This window comes from Sorghum bicolor, chromosome 4 (assembly GCF_000003195.3).
Source record: "Sorghum bicolor cultivar BTx623 chromosome 4, Sorghum_bicolor_NCBIv3, whole genome shotgun sequence".
NCBI classification, from domain to species: Eukaryota; Viridiplantae; Streptophyta; class Magnoliopsida; order Poales; family Poaceae; genus Sorghum; species Sorghum bicolor.
The window spans coordinates 65,470,442-65,488,916 of NC_012873.2; the positions used below are offsets into that span (position 1 = coordinate 65,470,442).

General features: G+C 42.5%; 3 protein-coding genes across 5 annotated transcripts; 1 reads left to right on the plus strand and 2 right to left on the minus strand.

The window, feature by feature from the left end:
- Positions 4,005 to 5,393, minus strand: LOC8082690 (dehydration-responsive element-binding protein 1I). Its single transcript, XM_021460175.1, has one exon. It carries the CDS (start codon positions 5,276 to 5,278, stop codon positions 4,559 to 4,561), a length of 720 nt encoding a protein of 239 aa, XP_021315850.1. The 5' UTR covers positions 5,279 to 5,393; the 3' UTR covers positions 4,005 to 4,558.
- On the minus strand, positions 8,261 to 11,664 carry LOC8081944 (20 kDa chaperonin, chloroplastic). The gene is made up of 5 exons (XM_002454615.2): positions 11,390 to 11,664; positions 10,404 to 10,583; positions 9,158 to 9,313; positions 8,937 to 9,014; positions 8,261 to 8,724 (listed from the first exon to the last, which is right to left on the minus strand). The coding sequence occupies exons 1-5, from the start codon at positions 11,564 to 11,566 to the stop codon at positions 8,551 to 8,553; spliced, it is 765 nt and encodes a 254-aa protein (XP_002454660.1). The 5' UTR covers positions 11,567 to 11,664; the 3' UTR covers positions 8,261 to 8,550.
- Positions 11,755 to 18,384, plus strand: LOC8081945 (GPI ethanolamine phosphate transferase 2). 3 transcript variants are annotated; one of them, XM_021460256.1, is made up of 17 exons: positions 11,755 to 11,946; positions 12,053 to 12,149; positions 12,371 to 12,415; positions 12,546 to 12,713; positions 12,783 to 12,867; positions 13,046 to 13,152; positions 13,634 to 13,714; positions 13,963 to 14,015; positions 14,102 to 14,150; positions 14,574 to 14,717; positions 14,983 to 15,079; positions 15,315 to 15,534; positions 15,612 to 15,705; positions 15,802 to 16,839; positions 16,964 to 17,056; positions 17,131 to 17,414; positions 17,987 to 18,350. In XM_021460256.1, the coding sequence occupies exons 1-17, from the start codon at positions 11,834 to 11,836 to the stop codon at positions 18,111 to 18,113; spliced, it is 2,895 nt and encodes a 964-aa protein (XP_021315931.1). In that variant the 5' UTR covers positions 11,755 to 11,833; the 3' UTR covers positions 18,114 to 18,350. The 3 variants fall into 3 exon arrangements, with proteins under 3 accessions (XP_021315931.1, XP_021315930.1, XP_021315932.1); XM_021460255.1 differs by having other exon boundaries at positions 11,756 to 11,946; positions 14,102 to 14,195; positions 17,987 to 18,384; XM_021460257.1 differs by lacking the exon at positions 11,755 to 11,946 and having other exon boundaries at positions 12,072 to 12,149; positions 12,527 to 12,713; positions 14,102 to 14,195.

Here is an 18,475-nt window from a genome sequence, read left to right on the forward strand (position 1 = left end):
GAAGATAATAAATCACTGTATTCTTCAAACCAAACACCATATATATATTATATTATTGAGCATGGAGGTAAACTTGAAGGAAGAAGCTGCTTGTTCAACCGATGATCTTCTAGCTAATATATAGTTCTATGTGCTCTTTCACATGTCAGTTAACTGCCAGTCTGCCACGGCCGATCAGAAAAAGTGCAACATACTGATTTTCTTATTAATCGCTACTTAGAGGCGCAGCAAGTTTTATTCGATTAATTCTTAACATTCAACTGCAGCGTTTTCTGCTCCAAGTCCACCACTTATGTTCTTAGTATTAGATGTCAACGCGCCGCGATCTAGTCTATAGGGTAGACTCAAAACAAGTACTTTATTCAACACGGTATGTGCAGTCACTTTTAAGTCTAAGCTTTACAAATATATAAGTGTTCTAGAAACAATTACACTACTAATTTTTTATCTAACAACATGCGTGGTTTTGACCCGTCATAATCATCGGTCATCATAACGACATATATGATATATTTATAATATAATGTTTTTGCAAGTGATGGGTCACTTGATCGTGTTGATGTGAGCTTGTTCGCTTGAGCTTATCAGCCGAATCTGCTAACCTTCCAGCAGTGTTTTTCTCTTACAACAATCAGCTAACAGTACTTTCTATCATGGCTTATCACTCAAACGAACAAGGTTGCATGGACATTGTAGCAGATAGTAGTGCTGGGCTGCTGCCTCGGAGCACGTATAGTAGTAAGGTTCTGTTTAGATCCATAGAGCTAATGTTTAGCTACTAATAATTAGTAGTTTCTTTAAGCCTAAGCAGTCTAGCTAATTATTAGCTGAATATCCAACTAACAACTATCTTATTAGTTGAACCAAATCAGTTAATAGTTAGCTAGATAAATATTAATATCTAATAATAATGCATCCAAGATAATCCGATCAAGTGCATCGTCATGCGTGACTTGGGCGCGGAGAACTCCATCCAAATTAATCGCACGCAACTCACGTGCACGAGAGAAACGGCAGTGTCAAGTGCAAAGCCAAAGGCAAAGGCAAAGTGCATTATTAGGAAGATGACAGCACGCGAGATGGCGCAGAGAATAGACTACTAGGTAGGTATAGGTGAGTATATATATTGTCCGTATCCTTTGGCCACAGCATCTTCTAGATCAACAGTTAACAAATAACGTCATCAGCTCGCGTGCTTAATTCCTTATTACTACAAGATATATATTAAAGGCAACTGTTCCGATTTACTAGTACTGTATATATACATATATATAATAATAAGAAAGCAAGAGCTCGTGAACTTAATTAAATCTGATGGTCACCTTTATTTGTGTTATTTAAGATTGAGTAGTTGGTGTTCTTTAGGAGTACTTCCTCATAAAAAATACTTGAAATCAAAGTTCCCAAAAGTCCAACATGACTCCAAAAGCCGCTATTTTATATTTTATCACTGGTACAGGACATTCCGGTCGAAAACAACTTGTAGTCCCGAGTGGCGAGCCAAGACTAAGGGATCGCGACTAAAAGTCTCACCTTTAGTCCCGGCTCTCCGACTCGGGACTAAATGGAGACATTTAGTCCCGGTTGGTAATACCAACCATGACTACAGGGGGCACCAGACAGTGACGTGGCGCCACCCCTGGCCACCCCATTTAGTCCCGGTTGGTATTCCCAACCGGGACTAAAGATTTTTTTTTCTTTTTTTTCGTACGCCCTCAATGAACTCGTTGGAGCGGCGATCAGCATTGTACATCCAATGGCGTGTCATTACCTGCATTATCATGGAATTGTAATTTTTCTATTAAAAGCTATAATTTTATCAGTAAAGAAAATTAATTTCAATAATTTTTAAAGTGAAAAACAATTTATTTAACAATTGCAACAAAAATTATATTATTAATATTTTAAAATAAGAACATGAACATATTAAAGTAGAAAATATCCTATAATATCTATAATAGAACTTAACATGATTCGTGTATACATAGTAGTAATGATTTGTGTATACTAGTTTTTAGCGGGCACACACTTAGCATCGTTCAAAAAAATTCAAACATGAGAAGACGATGATTGGAGAGATGACAACATGAAATAATCAAAATAGACATATGTCCAATATGAAATTACATATGGCGGTGAGAAACATAGGAGGATGAAGCTAGCAACCTTTCAAACAAATCGACGACGGCGTACAAGCGTTGAAATGGATCGATCGTGGGAGATGAGAGCACTAACAAGCAAGAACAATGGAAGAACAAGCAAGAACAAAGCACCTCGAGCTCGGGCAGGGAGAGGAAGAAGGGAGGAGGGAGATTCAATTTATAGCGGGGAGGGTTTAGCTCCGGTTAGTGCCAACGACCGGGACAAAAGCTTTAGTCCCGGTTAGTGTCACAAACCGGGGCTAAAGGTAGGTCTTTAGTCCCGGTTTGTAACGCACACCGGGACTAAAGGTCCCTCTCCGACAGCGCCTGACACCAGAGCCGTTGGGGAGGGACCGTTAGTCCCGGTTGGCTTTACCAACCGGGACTAAAGATCTCTTTTGTTCCGGGCACCAAAAATGCCGGGACTAAAGCTCATTTGGCACATCGACGAAAGGTCTGTTGTCTCTAGTATAGATCTATAAACATAGAAATCTTTTGTTGTATCTGTGGTGGTTTAGAAAAATCTACCCGTATCTTTTTTATGTGCTCAATAATTACAATATATGTTAGAAAATAAACACATTATTATTTTTAAAATTAATTTGCTACGTTCACTATCTGTGACCGAAGCGATATACTATATTATTCAGCAGTGCCAACGTACAAATGAACAAATTAAAGCTACGTACATACGGAGTACTATACATTTATATTGGAGGACGTACTTTCATGTGGGTTTACATTTAGCCCTCTCCAAAATTTTTATTTGTGACCAGAGGTGGAAAACTTTCCTGACCTTGACAAAAGCCTTTATCTGTCGCTGCCGCATGCCATAGCAGGCATCTTCCCTGCTTTTAGCTGATTGGCCGAACTTTTTACCACGTTTTTCTTTTATTTTTGTAACAAAGCACACAAATGTAGACAGTCACTCACGTCTCACACGCACACTATCGCCCTACCAACACAGGCACACGTACCTTACATCTACAAGCATATCTTAGTACGAACATAGGCACACGTATCTTACGTCTACAAGCAACTCCATTAGAGAGACTAATTAAACCGGTAGATCTTAATTAATATCGATGAAATCATCATATATATCTCATTATTAATTATTCAGCACGTCACCTAACATTAAATGAATAACACAGTTTTCTTTCTGAATAAATCCATAAAAATAGATCGATGGTCTCTCCAATAATCTAGAACTTGAACTTGGACACCCTGGTGAGTACTGAGTAATAATTCGCTTTTAATGTGTTTTTCAAAAATTATTACAAGCATCTTTATTTAACGAGTATTTGAACTAGCTAGCTAGCTATTAGGCCAGTCTCAATGCATATTTTATGAGAGTGTCATGCACATTAAATAGGGTGCCACATAAGCAAAACTAATGACTTGACAGGATCATTAAATGAAGGAGTTTCATCAGATGAGAGAGGAGTTTTATCCTCATGAAACTCATATGGCTCGGTTACGTACCTAGTTTATAGTCTCGTTAATTATGTCATGAAACTATGCATTGAGACTGACCTTATAAGCTATTGCAACCAAATTATTTTCTTCAAAGTTATGTTTAGAGATTGCATCATATCCAAATAAAACAATACTGCTAAGTAATAATAACCCGGGCAATGCAAGATTGTATTAGAGCATCATATATATATATTCACCATGCATATAGGGAAATGGACAGTGTGCGTGGGATCATGATGACATGATGGATACTATACTATTCATGATGACATGATGGATACTATACTATTCAGTACTAGTAAAACACACATGCTTGAAAACGATGTGATCTAGTATATATATATATATATGTTGCAAGTTGCTGATGAATATGCGACCGATACATGAAAAACAAATATTCCCGCGTTTATTTAGATTACAAATATATATAGCCAGCAGCCTATAGGCTTTAACCTTTTTTTTAGGAGAACCTATAGGCTTTAACAGAAAGCATGCAAATGAGTTGGACATGTAAAAGACCTCATCACTCATCAGTAGTGTGGAGAATGCCATAAAATTACAACCTTTTCTAGCCCCTAAAACAAGGTTAAGGAAAGGGCCGGGAGCTATACATTATTACACAAAGACAAATTTTTTTATTTTTTTTGCATAAACTCTACGCTCTCTTTCTTGATGAATTTCTACTTACCATGCACATCCTTCATTACCCCCAAAATTCCGTTAAAAAAGTCACTGATCATATATACTCGATATGATCTATACTTCAGTAGTGAGCATGCATGCATGTAACTAATAATGCCGGCCGTGTAGCAATGCAGGATGCATGCAGCTAGCTGCCGAGATGCATGCATGCGCCGCCATGGCGGCAGCCACCATCTTTGTAGCGTAGCCTTGTACAGCATCAGCATGCTGCATGTAGACGATGTAGAGCTTCCTTGTTAGTATCTGAAGTAGGAGTCTCTCGAGTCGAAGCTCCAGAGAGAAGCGCTCGCGCCATGGATGCCGTCATCCATGTCCTCGTCTACCACAGCCGCCGCCGGTGGCGGCACCTGCAGGAAGTCGTACGCATTGCTGCCCCAGCCGGTAGGGGAGAAGAGCGGCGGCGGGTGCGCCATGACGGGCCGCCAGTCGATGCTCCCGTCGGCGCGCACGGGCGCCACCACCTCGGCCGCGCTGGTAGCGGCGCCACCACCAAGGACGACGCCGCCGCCCGCGTCGTGCGCCACGGAGTAGTAATAGTCCCACGGCGGCGCCGAGCCGCAGCCGCCACCGATGTCGGCGTCGGCGTCCATGATGAGCGCCGCGGCCGCCTGCTGGGCCGTGACGGCGGCGCGGTTGGCGTGGGAGAGCGCGGCCGCCTGCACCTCCCGCGGGTCGCTGCTGCACCCTCCGGCCCGGCACGGCGGCGGCGAGTCCGGGAAGTTGAGGTCCGCGCCCGCGGCGCCCCGGCCGCGGAGGCAGACGAAGGCGGCGTCGAAGGCACGCGCGGCCTTGTCGGGGGCGTCGTAGGAGCCCAGCCAGATGCGCTCGCGGCTGTTGGGCAGCCGGATCTCCGACACCCACTTGCCCCACTTGCGCTTCCGCACGCCCTTGAACTTCCTGCTGCTGCTGCTGCTGCTGCTGCTGCTCGCGGCCTCCGTCTCCGGCGACGACGACATGGTGCCGCCGAACGCTGCAGGGGTGCAATAATGGCGCGAGCCGATCGAACGAGCTGCTGCTGCTGCCGACGCCTGCTAGTCGTCGTCCTACGTCGATGGATCACGGCGGGCATGGCATGGTGAATCTTGGTGGGCTCGGTGGCTCGGCTACTTATACGTCACCGAGCGAGGTCGCGCGCGGCGCGTTGACCCGAGATTCAACTCGAGAATGGCGCGTCGGACGGCGACGTGCCGTGGTGCCAGCCACATGGCAGGCGGTCCTGCAGGCCAGGCCGAGTTGGGAGCGCGTCCGCTAGCTGGGCCGGTGGGGCCCAACCCCGCTGTTGGTCTTCTTCTTCTTCTAGGCCTCGGTTGGGTTTGGGAGGATGATGAGAGGACGACGATGGTCTCTTGTCCTATTCGGAAATTCTCCTTCTTTCTCTGTTTTGTTTTATGCTCTTAACTACGCATGATTGAATGAGTGTGTTGCTGTCTTTCGTTTTAACAGGCCTACAATTTTCTGATGCACTGGTTGGTGCTCCGTCCATGTCTGGTTCTTGATATTAATTACTACACGCATCGACATCATTGCCACAGTATATATGTGAAAGTCTTTTTTTTTCCCTTCCATTTCTTCTTGAGAAACTTTTTTTTACTTTGACCATCAGCATCAAAACATGGAGAATAAGTTGGATTGGCAACATAAGGTTTATGTTACAGCATGTTCGTAGGGTTTCTGGTTTCTCTCATAATCTATAGAAATGTTTATTTGTGAACTAGAAACACTTTTGCAAAGTCATCCGGCTCGATCGTTGACTGGTTTCTGATGCTAAAGGGAGGATGTTAGTTAAAATGTGTAGGAAGTAAATCAGACAAACAACATTTATTTTTCTATATGCCTTTGGATAAAGTTTTGTATCTCTCTGCCACCTACAAACTTAAATCCAGTTAATGGCAGTATCTATAGTTTTTAATCTCTTTCACGCCATTATTGATAATGTTAATACTCTCGACTAATAGATATAAAAACAATTTGTTTTTCATCTCAATTATACACAAATTGATTTGCTCTCTTTTATGCTCCGCAACTGAGTACTTTTTTTTAGACCGCTCCACAACTGAGTACATGATGTGAATTATTGTACAAGTAAGTAATTTTGTAACTTTAGAAGAATCTATTCACTTGATATCTAGATCCTAGCAACCCTATTTCTGGAAAGGAACAAGAACTTGTTGTGGTATTTTGTAACGTGAGAACGCAAATGTACATGAATCGGCAACGTCAATGTTCTCAAAATGATGTTCATGAAACATGGACACGACTAGATAGGACTTTCAATAGGCTTATCCTCCATAACCACTGACAAATTCATTGTCGAGCAGCGGAACTAGCTAGCTAACCACGGAGCCTACATCACCCACACACTGAGCAACCCACGTAACCGAGACATAGCAACCTAGACCACCACATCGGAGATCCATCTCTACCACCTCCTTCCCCATAGAGCCACCCATTCTCTTATTGTTGACTACCTCTGCAAATTGAGGATGACTATATGAGCAATACTGACACCTCAATGTTCACATGCTTACTCAGCCAATTACTTTGGTATAGAAAAGATTACACTTTAACACCAAATGACATATATGAGAATCTTGTATTTTGGTGACAGATAAGATATTCGGGTTTATGCCAATGTCATGTAAGGAATCTTCTCTAAAAGAAATGGGAGGTCCGAATTTGTAGTACTAAATGTCGAAATATATTTTTGGGTCTTGAACTTTTCTTAGGGTATGTATCATCCTTTAGGTCTAAATGCGTGGCATGCGACTTAGATGGCACAATATGATAAGTTTGTATTTAGCAAGAAACTAAGGTTATGTTTGGATCTCTTAGCAGCTAAAATAAGTACTAGTGCATCGAAACAGACCTGCTAATAAACCCACTAATTATTAGATATGAGGTTGCTAACTATGAGGTGCATTAGTGGATTTAAAGTTGTTAATAGGTGCTAATAGTTCATATGCATCTTTAACTCACACTATCTAACCATATATTAGCAGGTGGATCACTACCCAAACATGCCATACTAGTGGTCTGCAACTCTGCATGCGTACAAACAACCTTTGCCACCGCATTGGTATGTCTATTCTTGCGTTCATGAAGTTGCGCCACTGTGGGGGTAAACCACCCCTCGTTTGTGGCGAGGATGCTCTGGCCGGAGGGATAGGGGAAGACCAACCCCAGGCAGCGTTGGTGCCGGGCGCGGTCGGTATTCAGCGCAGCGCTGCGTCCGTCGGCGGCGCGAATGACCATCGGCGAACTTTTCAATGCGATCCACCGGGATAGCAACCCGCAGGAAAAAGCACGGCAGGTCGGAGCCGCTGTTGCTTGCACTTTCCCACGCTGCGCTGCAGCGGCGATTCGCCATCTGTCCCTGCTCGTCTCGGCGACATCTCTTCCTATGCTGTGTCAGATGAGAGATGACCGGGGATCGCTTTTCCTTTTTGTGGCACTGTGGATCGTGGCAGGTCGGCTGGCTGGCAGCGAGAGGTAGACGCTGAATCGCTGATCGAGTCGAGTGAACGGCCAGCCGTATTCGCTGGTACTCCAAAAAGTACCCAAGCGCATATTACCAGCCACAAGGTTGGCAGTGCTAGACTAACACTGCCAACCTTGTGGTTGGCCTGTGCCAGGCAGGCGACGGTAGTGGTGGCTCTGGCTCACCGGCTCCACGGTCAATGCTGGTGGAACGACGGCTTGAACGCTGGATTGCGACACGAAACGCCCGCGGGTGTGGCCGGCTGCGTTGCGTGTGGTGATGGTGTGGCGCCGCGCGGCGCCCCTGGGCAAAACCAGTGCTGTGCGCACGCGTCAGGGTCAGCGTCTGCGTCTTATCCGCTTGGGCCGGCCGCGGGTGTAGACGGAGCTCTGAGCCTCTGACGGAGCCCACAGCACAGAACGGGCACGTGCCCGTGCAGGGAGGGAGTATGAACGGCAAGTGACAGAGTACAAAGTGAAGCCCTTTCATCGTGCGACCGAATTTCTGAATGCTCGCTTATTGTTGTTCCTCGGAGGGCAGTCAGACAAGACGACCAAGAAGAAGAAAAAAAAAAACGGAAAGCCGCGAGGAAACCTACAGTACTGGTAGGCCGCCAGGGAACCCCCATTCCCACAAAAAATGGCGATGCGCCGATGCAGCAACTGGGAGTTGTGGTTGTGGTACCACTGGCTGGCTGGCACTGGCAATGGCATGGCATCCTGCTCCTGCGCCTCTATCCTCCAGCCCAGCTCAGGAGAGGACGGCCATCAGATCCGACACCCTCAGCACGATGTAGTTCGTGCCATCAGCGCCCTTGAACTCGCTGCCGGCGTACTTGGAGTACAGGACAGTGCTCCCCGCGGACACAGACAGCGGGCTCCTCTTGCCTTCCTCGTCCAGGGGGCCCGGGCCAACCGCTACGACCTGTGCCTCCGACCAAGAAATACTGTCATTTTCACATTTTCTGCTTCTGGTTTGTACTAGATGCAAAGTCATAGTTAAGCTCTGACACGGCTTACAGTCCAAAACAGTACAGTTCGGGACCATGGCACCTTGTTATTATCATCGCATTAACGATGAATGACTCGTGCAAAAAAAAAGTTGCCCAAGAGGAGCTAAAGAACTGAGCAACTGACCGTTCCGATAGATGGCTTCTCCTTGCTAGTTTCAGTAAGCAATAGACCGCCTGGAGTTTTGACTTCAGCTTCAGCAACCTGTCAGAAGAGAAACACCATGCAAAACAGGTGGTGTTATTTTGTTAAACACAAGGGTCACAAGGGTGAGACAGTTGAAACTCAATCTGAATATGACAACTGTGGAACCAGATGTCAAGATCAAATAAATATAAGATCACTACCTTGATTAGTACACGGTCATTAAGAGGCTTCATGTCTTTCACGTCATCAGTTTCTAAGATACCTATAATGTCATCCTCTTTGAGAACCAGATGGTTGTAGTCATTCAACTCAACCTCGGTTCCAGCATACTTTGAATATACAACTTGAGCTCCAACCTGAAGTAGTAGCAAATGCACATGTTAGCATGTATTCTCCTTTCTTGCCAACAATAGGGCAAAGCTTGCTTGCATTAAGAACTATGACACCAGGACACATATACAAAGAATTCAGATGGAACCAGAAATAACATCAAACATGTAAAATTGTGGGTCAAACAGGCAGTACAAGTGTTTGACAGCTCCATCTTGATGTATAGCTCTAACTAGTAGATTAGTTACTCCCTCTGACCACAAATAAATGCACATCCTGTTTTTCAAGGAGTCAAATCTTTTTATGTTTGACCAAATATATACAAAAATATACTACTCCCTCCATCTCAAATTGTAAGTCATTTCAAGAATCTTGGAGAGTCAAAACATCTCAAGTTTGACCAAATTTGTATGATAGGACAATAACATTTATGATATCAACCAAGTATCATTAGGTTCTTCATTAATTATATTTTCATAGTATATCTATTTGATGCCACAAAACTTTATATTTTTTTCTATAATTTTAGTCAAACTTGAGATGCTTTGACTCTCCAAGATTCTTGGAATGACTTACAATTTAGGATGGAGGGAGTAATATTTTTTTTTCGAACAGCGCAGGAGAACTGCGCGTCATTTCATTAAGGAGGGAGTAATATTTATCATATGTAATATGTATCATTAGATTGATCATAAAATATACTTATTCACGGATAGAAATATTAATATTATTTGATATATTTCTAGTCAAACTTTAAAAAAAGACTCATCAGGAAGCGAGATGTGCATTTATTTGTGGACGGAGGGAGTATATTCCAAATAGGCAAGGTAAAAGGCTCGCTCTGTTTGTTTAAGATGTGATTTTCTTACTCATAAACTGAGATAAAGTGACAGCACATGGCTTTCAAGTAAAACTTTTCTTTCTCCACCACAACCAATCCTTAGGTAGGACAAGGGATACAAAGTACTGAAACGGGTACCATTTCTCTGTCCACCAACAGGCAACAGCTAATGGAATAGGTGACTACACCTGCTCTCACGGGAATATGCACCCATATATAAAGTTGTATTAAAAACAACAAACACCTAAGATCTTACATGCTTGCAAAGAACATACCTGAATGCTGACATCAACTTTCTTATCCCCAATTATCCTTCCTTCTCCAACAGCAACTACCTCACCACCCTGAGGTTTGGACTGAGCAGTTGTAGGGAGCAAAATTCCACCAGTTGTCTTCTCCTCGGAAGAGTTAATCTTTACAAGCACTCTATCGGCCAAAGGCTTAAGTGTTGTATACTGCAATGAATAACAAGGCATAGTGTTTATTTCTGCAAAGCATTAAAAATAGTCTTCAGAAAACAAATGAAATTATCTGTGCCAAGTGAGTTGGCTGCAAGATATAGTCCAACGATCCAGCCAACAAAATGTTAAGTAGAAGTACTCCCTCCTATCCAAATTATAAGACAATTTGGCTTTTCGAGATACAATAGCTTTTGCTATGCATTTAGATACACTATGTCTAGATACATAGTAAAAGGAATGTATCTAGAAATGCCAAAATGTCTTATACAACATCTGTTTGAAATTATAAGACGTTTTTGCTTTTTTTTTAATTACAAAAACAATGTATCTAGACATAGTGTATATCTAAGTGCATTGCAAAAGTTACATATCTAGAAAAAGCCAAAATGTCTTATAATTTGGAACAGAGGGAGTACTACACATGAGGGTTCAGACTATATATTGAACTAAAATGGTAACGGGTTACAGATTAAAATGGTAACGGGTTACAGACCATGGAGTGAAACCACAACCAGACATTAGTGTAATTCAAGCCACATTGTACGAAGCTAACCATAACCTAACAAACCAGCATTTCCAAACCGCAGCCATTTTGCCTATTCCGTCACAATCAAAGCCAAGGGAACCTAGCCAGTACCTCAGCGTCCACCAGCACTCTAATCAGTGACTTCGCCTCGTGGCTCTTCTGCCTCGGTAAGCATATGCAACAGCACGCAATACGACAACAGCCAATAACCAATCCCACTACCCTAATTCCCCATGAAAACAACACCACCAAGCTACATTGCCTGAGCACGCACCTTGGGAGCGACGACGGTGGCGGCCCTGACGACGAGGCCGCGGAACGCCCGCCGGGCCGGGCAGACCTCGCCGACGGTCACCGTAGATGGAAGCCGGAGCGCACCGATGGAGGCCTTCCCCTTCGCAGCGAAGGCCGCGGCGCCAACCCCCGCGCCGGAGACCTGCAGCGACGCCATTCCTCGAGCAGATAAACCCTAGCGGATAGCACAGAGGACAGCAAGAGCAGCAGAAGCCGCTGCGGCGCCGGACGAGAGCGCTTTATCCCTAGGGACACGCCACGGTTCTGGCGGGCCCAGTGTAGTAGCCCTCTTTATCCTGGATGGGCTTCGTCCCGGCCCATTAAACTCTGGGCTGAGGAGTCAGTCGTCTCACTGGGACGGTTAGTTTAGTTTGCTCGTCGCGCTGGGCCGCCGGCTTCCGCCGTTCCGCGGCGGAGGGAAGCCATGGGCGCCGCCGTCGCAGGGTGGACCGTGGCGGCGGTGCTGCTTCAGGTCGCCGGCCTCTCCCTCTTCCTCTACGGGTTCTTCCCCGTGAAGCCCACGCTGCGTGGCTTCAGGTCCGCGCCCCTGTGCCTCTGCTTTGGTTTCTCTTAACTTAAGAGTCCTGAGTCGCTGGCTATGCCGTGAAATTTACGGTGTTCGCTCTCGTCTGGTTGTGTTCAGTGGAGAGGAGAGCTACCAGGTGCCGTCGTGCGGTTCCGTTAGTGCTGGGCAGCAGGAGCCGGCGCTTCCCCCGGATCAGCTCAGATCTCTGTACAGGGTAAGGCGTTGCTACTGTCTCCGTTCTTCGTGCAGGTACTGCTCGTACAGCTATGTGCTGCATTGTTATGCTGCTAGGACGAAGCTTAGGAAGGTTGAGCTAGTGGATAACTGTGCCCACAGCACACTGGGATACTATGCATTTTCCCCTGAAATTTGAAAAATCTGAACAGATCGCATTATCAGTTATGATGCTCACCGTTGTTATTTTCTGTACGCCAGGAACTCTCTGGGATCCCTCCTGTGTACGATCGCTTAGTGTTGATGGTATGTTCTGAACTGATATGGATGTTCATTTGGTTCAGCAGCATAGTTCAAATATGTTTTGCTGATATTTTGTCTTACCCCCTTTTTTATTTCATTTTTTTGCCTTTTGAGTTTTTGAATGTCCATTTAGGTAATAGATGGACTACCTGCTGAATTTGTACTTGGGAGAGGCAGGAAACCTCCAAGCAAAGAAATGATGGAGTCTATGCCATACACTCAGTCTTTGTTAGCTGGTTGCAAAGCAGCAGCTTACCATGCCAAGGCTGCACCTCCCACTGTCACAATGCCCCGACTAAAAGTAAGACTTCTTTCTAGAGACACCCTTTTATTCAAGTGGTCCGCAATACTAACTGTACTCTTTTTTTAGGCTATGGTATCTGGGGCAATTGGCGGTTTTCTAGACGTAGCATTTAATTTCAATACTCAAGCCTTCTTAGAGGACAATCTTCTTGGTTAGAACCTCTCTGTACCTCCCTACCCGTTTCATACTAATTTAACCTCTGTACACTAAACCGCCATTAGTATGTGAGATCTTTTGTGTTTTGTATTCCCTGTTGGTATCTGTTTCAATGGTTGCAAAATTGCTTATATACTATATCTATCATACTTCACGAATGCACACCTATGCAGATCAGCTTCATATGATTGGTTTGAAGTTAGTGATGCTGGGAGATGAGACATGGATCAAATTGTTCCCAACACTATTCACTAGACAAGATGGAGTGAGCAGTTTTTATGTAAGTCTTTTTATCCCTCACGGCACATGTTTTTGACACAGTGGAAGGATAATATGATAATGTCTGTCACCTGAAACTTTAGCCTACTGGTTACTTCCGAGAGCATATTATTGCTTCCCTGTTTTATTTTGTAGGAATCTGCCAACATTACTGAAACCACTAGACAAAAAGCGAGTAGACCAAACATGGACGTATATTTTAGAGTTTGCTTGTAATTGGCCTCTCCATACCATTTGTTCGGCATATTTTTATCCACTATAAAGCAAAACCTCATTATTCTCCTGATGATGATACAACATTTTTAAGGAGAGCATCAGCTACTTTGGGCTATGCTTGCAGATATTTGCATATGCAGTACGTAAGCTTATGTCTTGATTCTTGAACTCTTGATACTTGCTTAGTGATGATATTTTGGTTGTTCTGAGCAACCTAGCGTTTTTATCAATAAAATTTTGTTCAATTGTTTGTAACTATCTTTCAGGTGAAAGATACAGTTGAGGTTGATTTCAACGTTTCACGCCACTTAGAATTTGAGCTTGCTGCAAAAGACTGGAGTGTCTTGGTATGCTTTTGCTCTTACCTCGGTGCTTGTCTCATTTATTAGTCCTTGTGGATTGATAATGTTATGTCCAATTGCTTGAATTACAACTGTACAGTGCAGGACTAGAGTTTGTTTTTTTTTATAATAAGTAACCCTCTTTACATATCATTCATTGTCTAGTGCTTATCTACAAGGTTGTTTTGCAATGTCTTTTTGAAGAGTAGTAAGCCATTTGTTTTTTTTTCCTTTTTTCTTTTGGATAATTACAGGTTCTTCACTATCTAGGCTTAGACCATGTTGGACATATAGGTGGCCGCCGGAGGTAAGTATGTCATCACCTTTCAGGCTTTAATGCTTTTGTGCGGGTTCAACTGGTGATAATTTTGAGTTAAAACTTTGAAATGATAGTGTTTTGATGACCCAAAAGATGAAGGAGATGGATGATGTCATTAGACGGGTGCATGCTGCGAGCCTTCTGGATAATATGAACAGAACACTTTTCGTCTGTGATTCTTTCTTGTTTTGACAAATAATCTTCTTTTTCTAGTCATGTACATGCTATATGACAACTGATGACATGTTTCAACATCTGTGGGAGATTGCTTTGGGAGTCCACCAGCAAATGATGGATTTGTATTGTTAATTCATGTGTCCATGTTTGACAAAGTTTATCTCTATGTCATTCTAATTTCTATTGATCTTTATTGAATTGCCACATGTAAAGTTTAGCAAGCCAAAAAAAATTGAACGCAGCCGGCCCAAAATTTTATGTATTCTATCTTCTGGGTTGCATTATATATGCTTGGTTATATATATTTTCCCCAAAAAATGTACCCAAGAAAAATTCTGATGCTCATTTTGGTGTCTCCCATTGTTTCAGGTTGTGGTTAGCGATCATGGCATGACTGAAGGGGGTAATCATGGAGGATCTTCATATGAAGAAACTGATTCACTTGCCCTTTTTATAGGACACAGTGTTGAGAGCCCATATTGTTCACCCTATGACCAGAATGAAGCACTTCAAGTAAAGTCTAAACTTTATAAATGACCTACATTTATGTTACTTATAGAGGTTCTGTATACCTTCTAGTTCATCTTTGGATGTTTGTGTTGCTCATTTTTTGCATATTCTTTGAGCCAAGAAAACATTGTTGCTGTATGACATTTTCCAATCACTAGGCTTTATGTTCTCCCCATTCAAGCTGAATAGATAATTACAGTACTCTTAAAGATAGTCCGAAGTCCGAACTCCCAAGAGATCAATATACAACTCTGACATCCTTTGTCAGGTGGATCTTGCCCCGACTCTTGCTCTTCTACTTGGTGTACCAATTCCGAAGAATAATTTTGGTGTTGTGCTTCCAGAGCCTTTAAACTCGTTGACAGGTGATTTTATTTTTACCTTCCATTTTTTGGTGCATTAAGGTTCATCATGAATGACAAGGAATAGATAATTTATGCTTGTGAGCTTGAAATTATTTCAGTAAGTTATTTTCAGGGGTTGCCTAATCAGTTCAATCATATTTGGTCACATCATAATATTGAATTGTTTACAAATTATATTATTAAATACTCCTCTTAGCTTTCACTGTTTGGAGATGATGAGTGCATCTTGTTTCAGATGACCAGAAACTAAGGATGTTAGAGCTTAACTCATGGCAAATCTTAAGATTGCTGCAAGCACAAGTACCTGCCTTCTGCCTTGAAGAATGTATTAATTCGGAGGGCAGCATTGTACTTGACATCCTTCATGAATCTATTGAGAAAAAATTGTGCCATTTACTTTCTAAAGCCTTTTCTTCTCATCAATCCTCACGTCTTCATCGAGGTTCTGATTTCAAGTGAGCTTCTACAGACAATCTCCTTAAACTGTTGTGAGTATCTTTGTTCATTGTTGCTTAAAAAGAACTTGTTTCAGGTCTGTTCAAGCTGGGTACTATGGAACTGCTGCAGATAACTACTATGGCTTCTTAAGATATGCGAGTGAGTGGTTGTCTCACAGAGCAACCGATGTAATTTTACTCTCTTTGCAGATTTGTACCTTAGTTTCAAGTAGCTTTCTGCTAGGTTTGCCTTTCTTAAGAATGACTTGTTTTCTTTTATTACAGAAACCATTATATTTACTGGTCTCTGCAATCCTGCTGATGACGGTGTCATGCCTTTTCCTCATGAGCACTGTGTCTTGCCTACTTAAGGGACGGTCTCTGAGTCAAGTTGATCAACATTCAGAGTCATATTTGGATCAACGCTGCCACCTTGATGAGGTTCTTGTTCTTGCTGGGATGTTTCTCTATGTCATCAGTCTTGGTTCAAGTTCTTTTGTGGAAGAAGAGCAGTATACATGGCACTTTCTCACTTCTACTCTGTATTTAATATTTCTGACCAAGGCAATCCATTCAATGCTAAAAGGATCAAATCCAACACTTGGTCATAAAGCAGAAGAGAGCTTTGACAAAAGTAACTTTTCCTATGCTACAAGCTTTGAATTAACCCCGGGCAAGAGAAATGTTTACAAGTTATGTACTATCCTTATTGTTCTTGTTGCTGGGAGAGTTATAAGAGCTTGGCATCAAGGTGGGATCAACTGGGTTCACTTTCCTGATATTTCAAAGTTACTGGCGCAAGCTGACTCTTCTGTTGTGAAGTCTCTGCAGATTATCTCATTTCTTGCAGTTGTGGTATTGTTTTCAGTTTCACTCACTTTACTCAGAGCAAGATCAAAGTTTGTTATAGGAGTATGGTTGACCCACATTTTTTGTGGATTTTTGGTTCTGCTGCATATCTGCGCAAATCAAATCAGTACTTCATTACCAATTAACCATAGCACAGCATCAATAGCTCGACAGTTTTATGTGATTGCTAGTGTTTCAATATCTGCCACTGTTCTTGCTTCACCTTGGGTATTTCCAATATTTTCCACGGAAGCAGAATCAGCATCCTCTGGTTCTAGTCCTGTAAAGGCTATACATGGCATCAGAAATTCACTTTTTCTCACTGGAATAACATATACAGCGTTCTGGGGCCTTCTGCAGTTGCTTCTTCAACAACCAATCAATGCAATTCCTCTTTTCCTCATTTTCTTGCAAACAGTCTCGAGTGTAGTTCATTTTTCTCTGGATAAAACATTACATAAACAATGGGTACAGGTAAGTCTCTTGCATATTCTTGGTAATCTTTGCTCGCTCAGCATCATGTTTCCATTTTTTAAACTCGTGGCATCAGGGAAATAGTTATTTTTATTTGACTTACTGTTGGCAATAAACCGTGTAGGTTGTGGCAATGCAGTTCTTGGGAATGGCTGGTCACTTTGGTCTTGGGAATACAAATAGCCTTGCCAGCATTGATGTTGCTGGAGCATTCATTGTAAGTTTTAACCAAGAATGCCTCAAGACCCCTTTTCTCCATTTCCTTCTGACTTGACTGATGAATTTTGACAGGGCATTTCAAGTTACTCCACAGTTCTTTCTGGTATACTGATGTTTATGATAACATATGCATCACCTCTGATGTTATACCTTGGGTTGGTCCTTCATGTATCGGTGAAAGATATTGATGATATCTCTACTCTACGGCACTTGAAATGGAGCTATATTCTAGACAAAATGGTCACATTGCCATGTTTGTTTCCTTTGCTCATTAATTCTCTTGCGTTGACTTCATACACCATTGTTTTGCTACTCATGAGGAATCACTTATTTGTTTGGAGCGTATTTTCACCAAAGTAAGTATCGAATAAATGTCTTACAAATAAACCTCTGGTCACTTATCCGTTTTACATAGAGTACTCCAGTTCGAAAAGGTTTTCATTATAGCTTTGTCCTAAGTCAAGCATATTGACCATCAATTCCTAGAAATCTGTATAGTTTATAACATTCTAAGATTTATTTATGTTTTTTGGTCCACCATGAGAAATAAAATTCACATACTTAAACTATATGAATTTCTAGGAATTGATGGTCAAAGATAGAAATACTTGACTTGGAACAGCACTAGAATGACAACCTTTATGAATGGAGTGCAAGTTTTGTATATTATAAATGTACGATATGGTTCCTCTGTAAGCATCATATGTTGAAAGATAAATTTTGATGTGAAAATGGCATCCTAGTTCTTGATTCCCCTGTCATCTTCGAAAGCGCATAAACAATAGAAGTCACCAGGATGTTCCTACTTGTAGAACCGTTAACGCGTAATATATTTTCTACAGGATCGAATATGCATATTCTATTTTATATGCTATATACATACAATTTCACTGTTAGCTGACCCACTTAAATTCCTAAATACCAACAGGTACCTCTATGTCTGCGCAGCAACAGTGTGCACGTATGTCGGAGTATTCGTCATAGCTATGACTGCAGTCTACAATTGCGCTGTTTTTAAGTTCAGGGCGCGAAGCTACAGGGATAAATCCCAGTGATCAGACTAATGATTAGTTGTTCTGATTTACAAGTAGACATTTGTAAGAACTCAGAAAGGGGAGTATCTTGGCCTATTCTCTCATCGTACAACATTGAACTCCCATGTTTCCAGACCATGCAGTCCCTGCAAGGGCCTATACAACATTTCTCGTTCTCTTTACTAATTGTATTCTTCTTCTGCGAGTACATTGTAGCCTGAGTTGCACTGTTTCGATTGCGAGATCCATGTTGAGCCATTTTCATATATGAATCTGAGCATTAAACTTTAAACCATGACATGTATCACCTGTTAAGAACAATACTACGAATTTATGGTAGCAATTTAGCAAATATTGCATATTTCCACAGCGACAAATTGTAC

Coding starts and splice junctions, on each gene's coding strand:
- LOC8082690 (XM_021460175.1), bottom strand. CDS start 5,278: ATGTCGTCGTCGCCGGAGACGGAGGCCGCGAGCAGCAGCAGCAGCAGC.
- LOC8081944 (XM_002454615.2), bottom strand. CDS start 11,566: ATGGCGTCGCTGCAGGTCTCCGGCGCGGGGGTTGGCGCCGCGGCCTTC. Junction 10,584..11,389: donor CCACCGTCGTCGCTCCCAAG/GTGCGTGCTCAG, acceptor TATTCATTGCAG/TATACAACACTTAAGCCTTT. Junction 8,725..8,936: donor AGAAGCCATCTATCGGAACG/GTCAGTTGCTCA, acceptor TCGGAGGCACAG/GTCGTAGCGGTTGGCCCGGG.
- LOC8081945 (XM_021460255.1), top strand. CDS start 11,834: ATGGGCGCCGCCGTCGCAGGGTGGACCGTGGCGGCGGTGCTGCTTCAG. Junction 12,868..13,045: donor CTTAGAGGACAATCTTCTTG/GTTAGAACCTCT, acceptor ACACCTATGCAG/ATCAGCTTCATATGATTGGT. Junction 14,016..14,101: donor CATATAGGTGGCCGCCGGAG/GTAAGTATGTCA, acceptor TTGAAATGATAG/TGTTTTGATGACCCAAAAGA.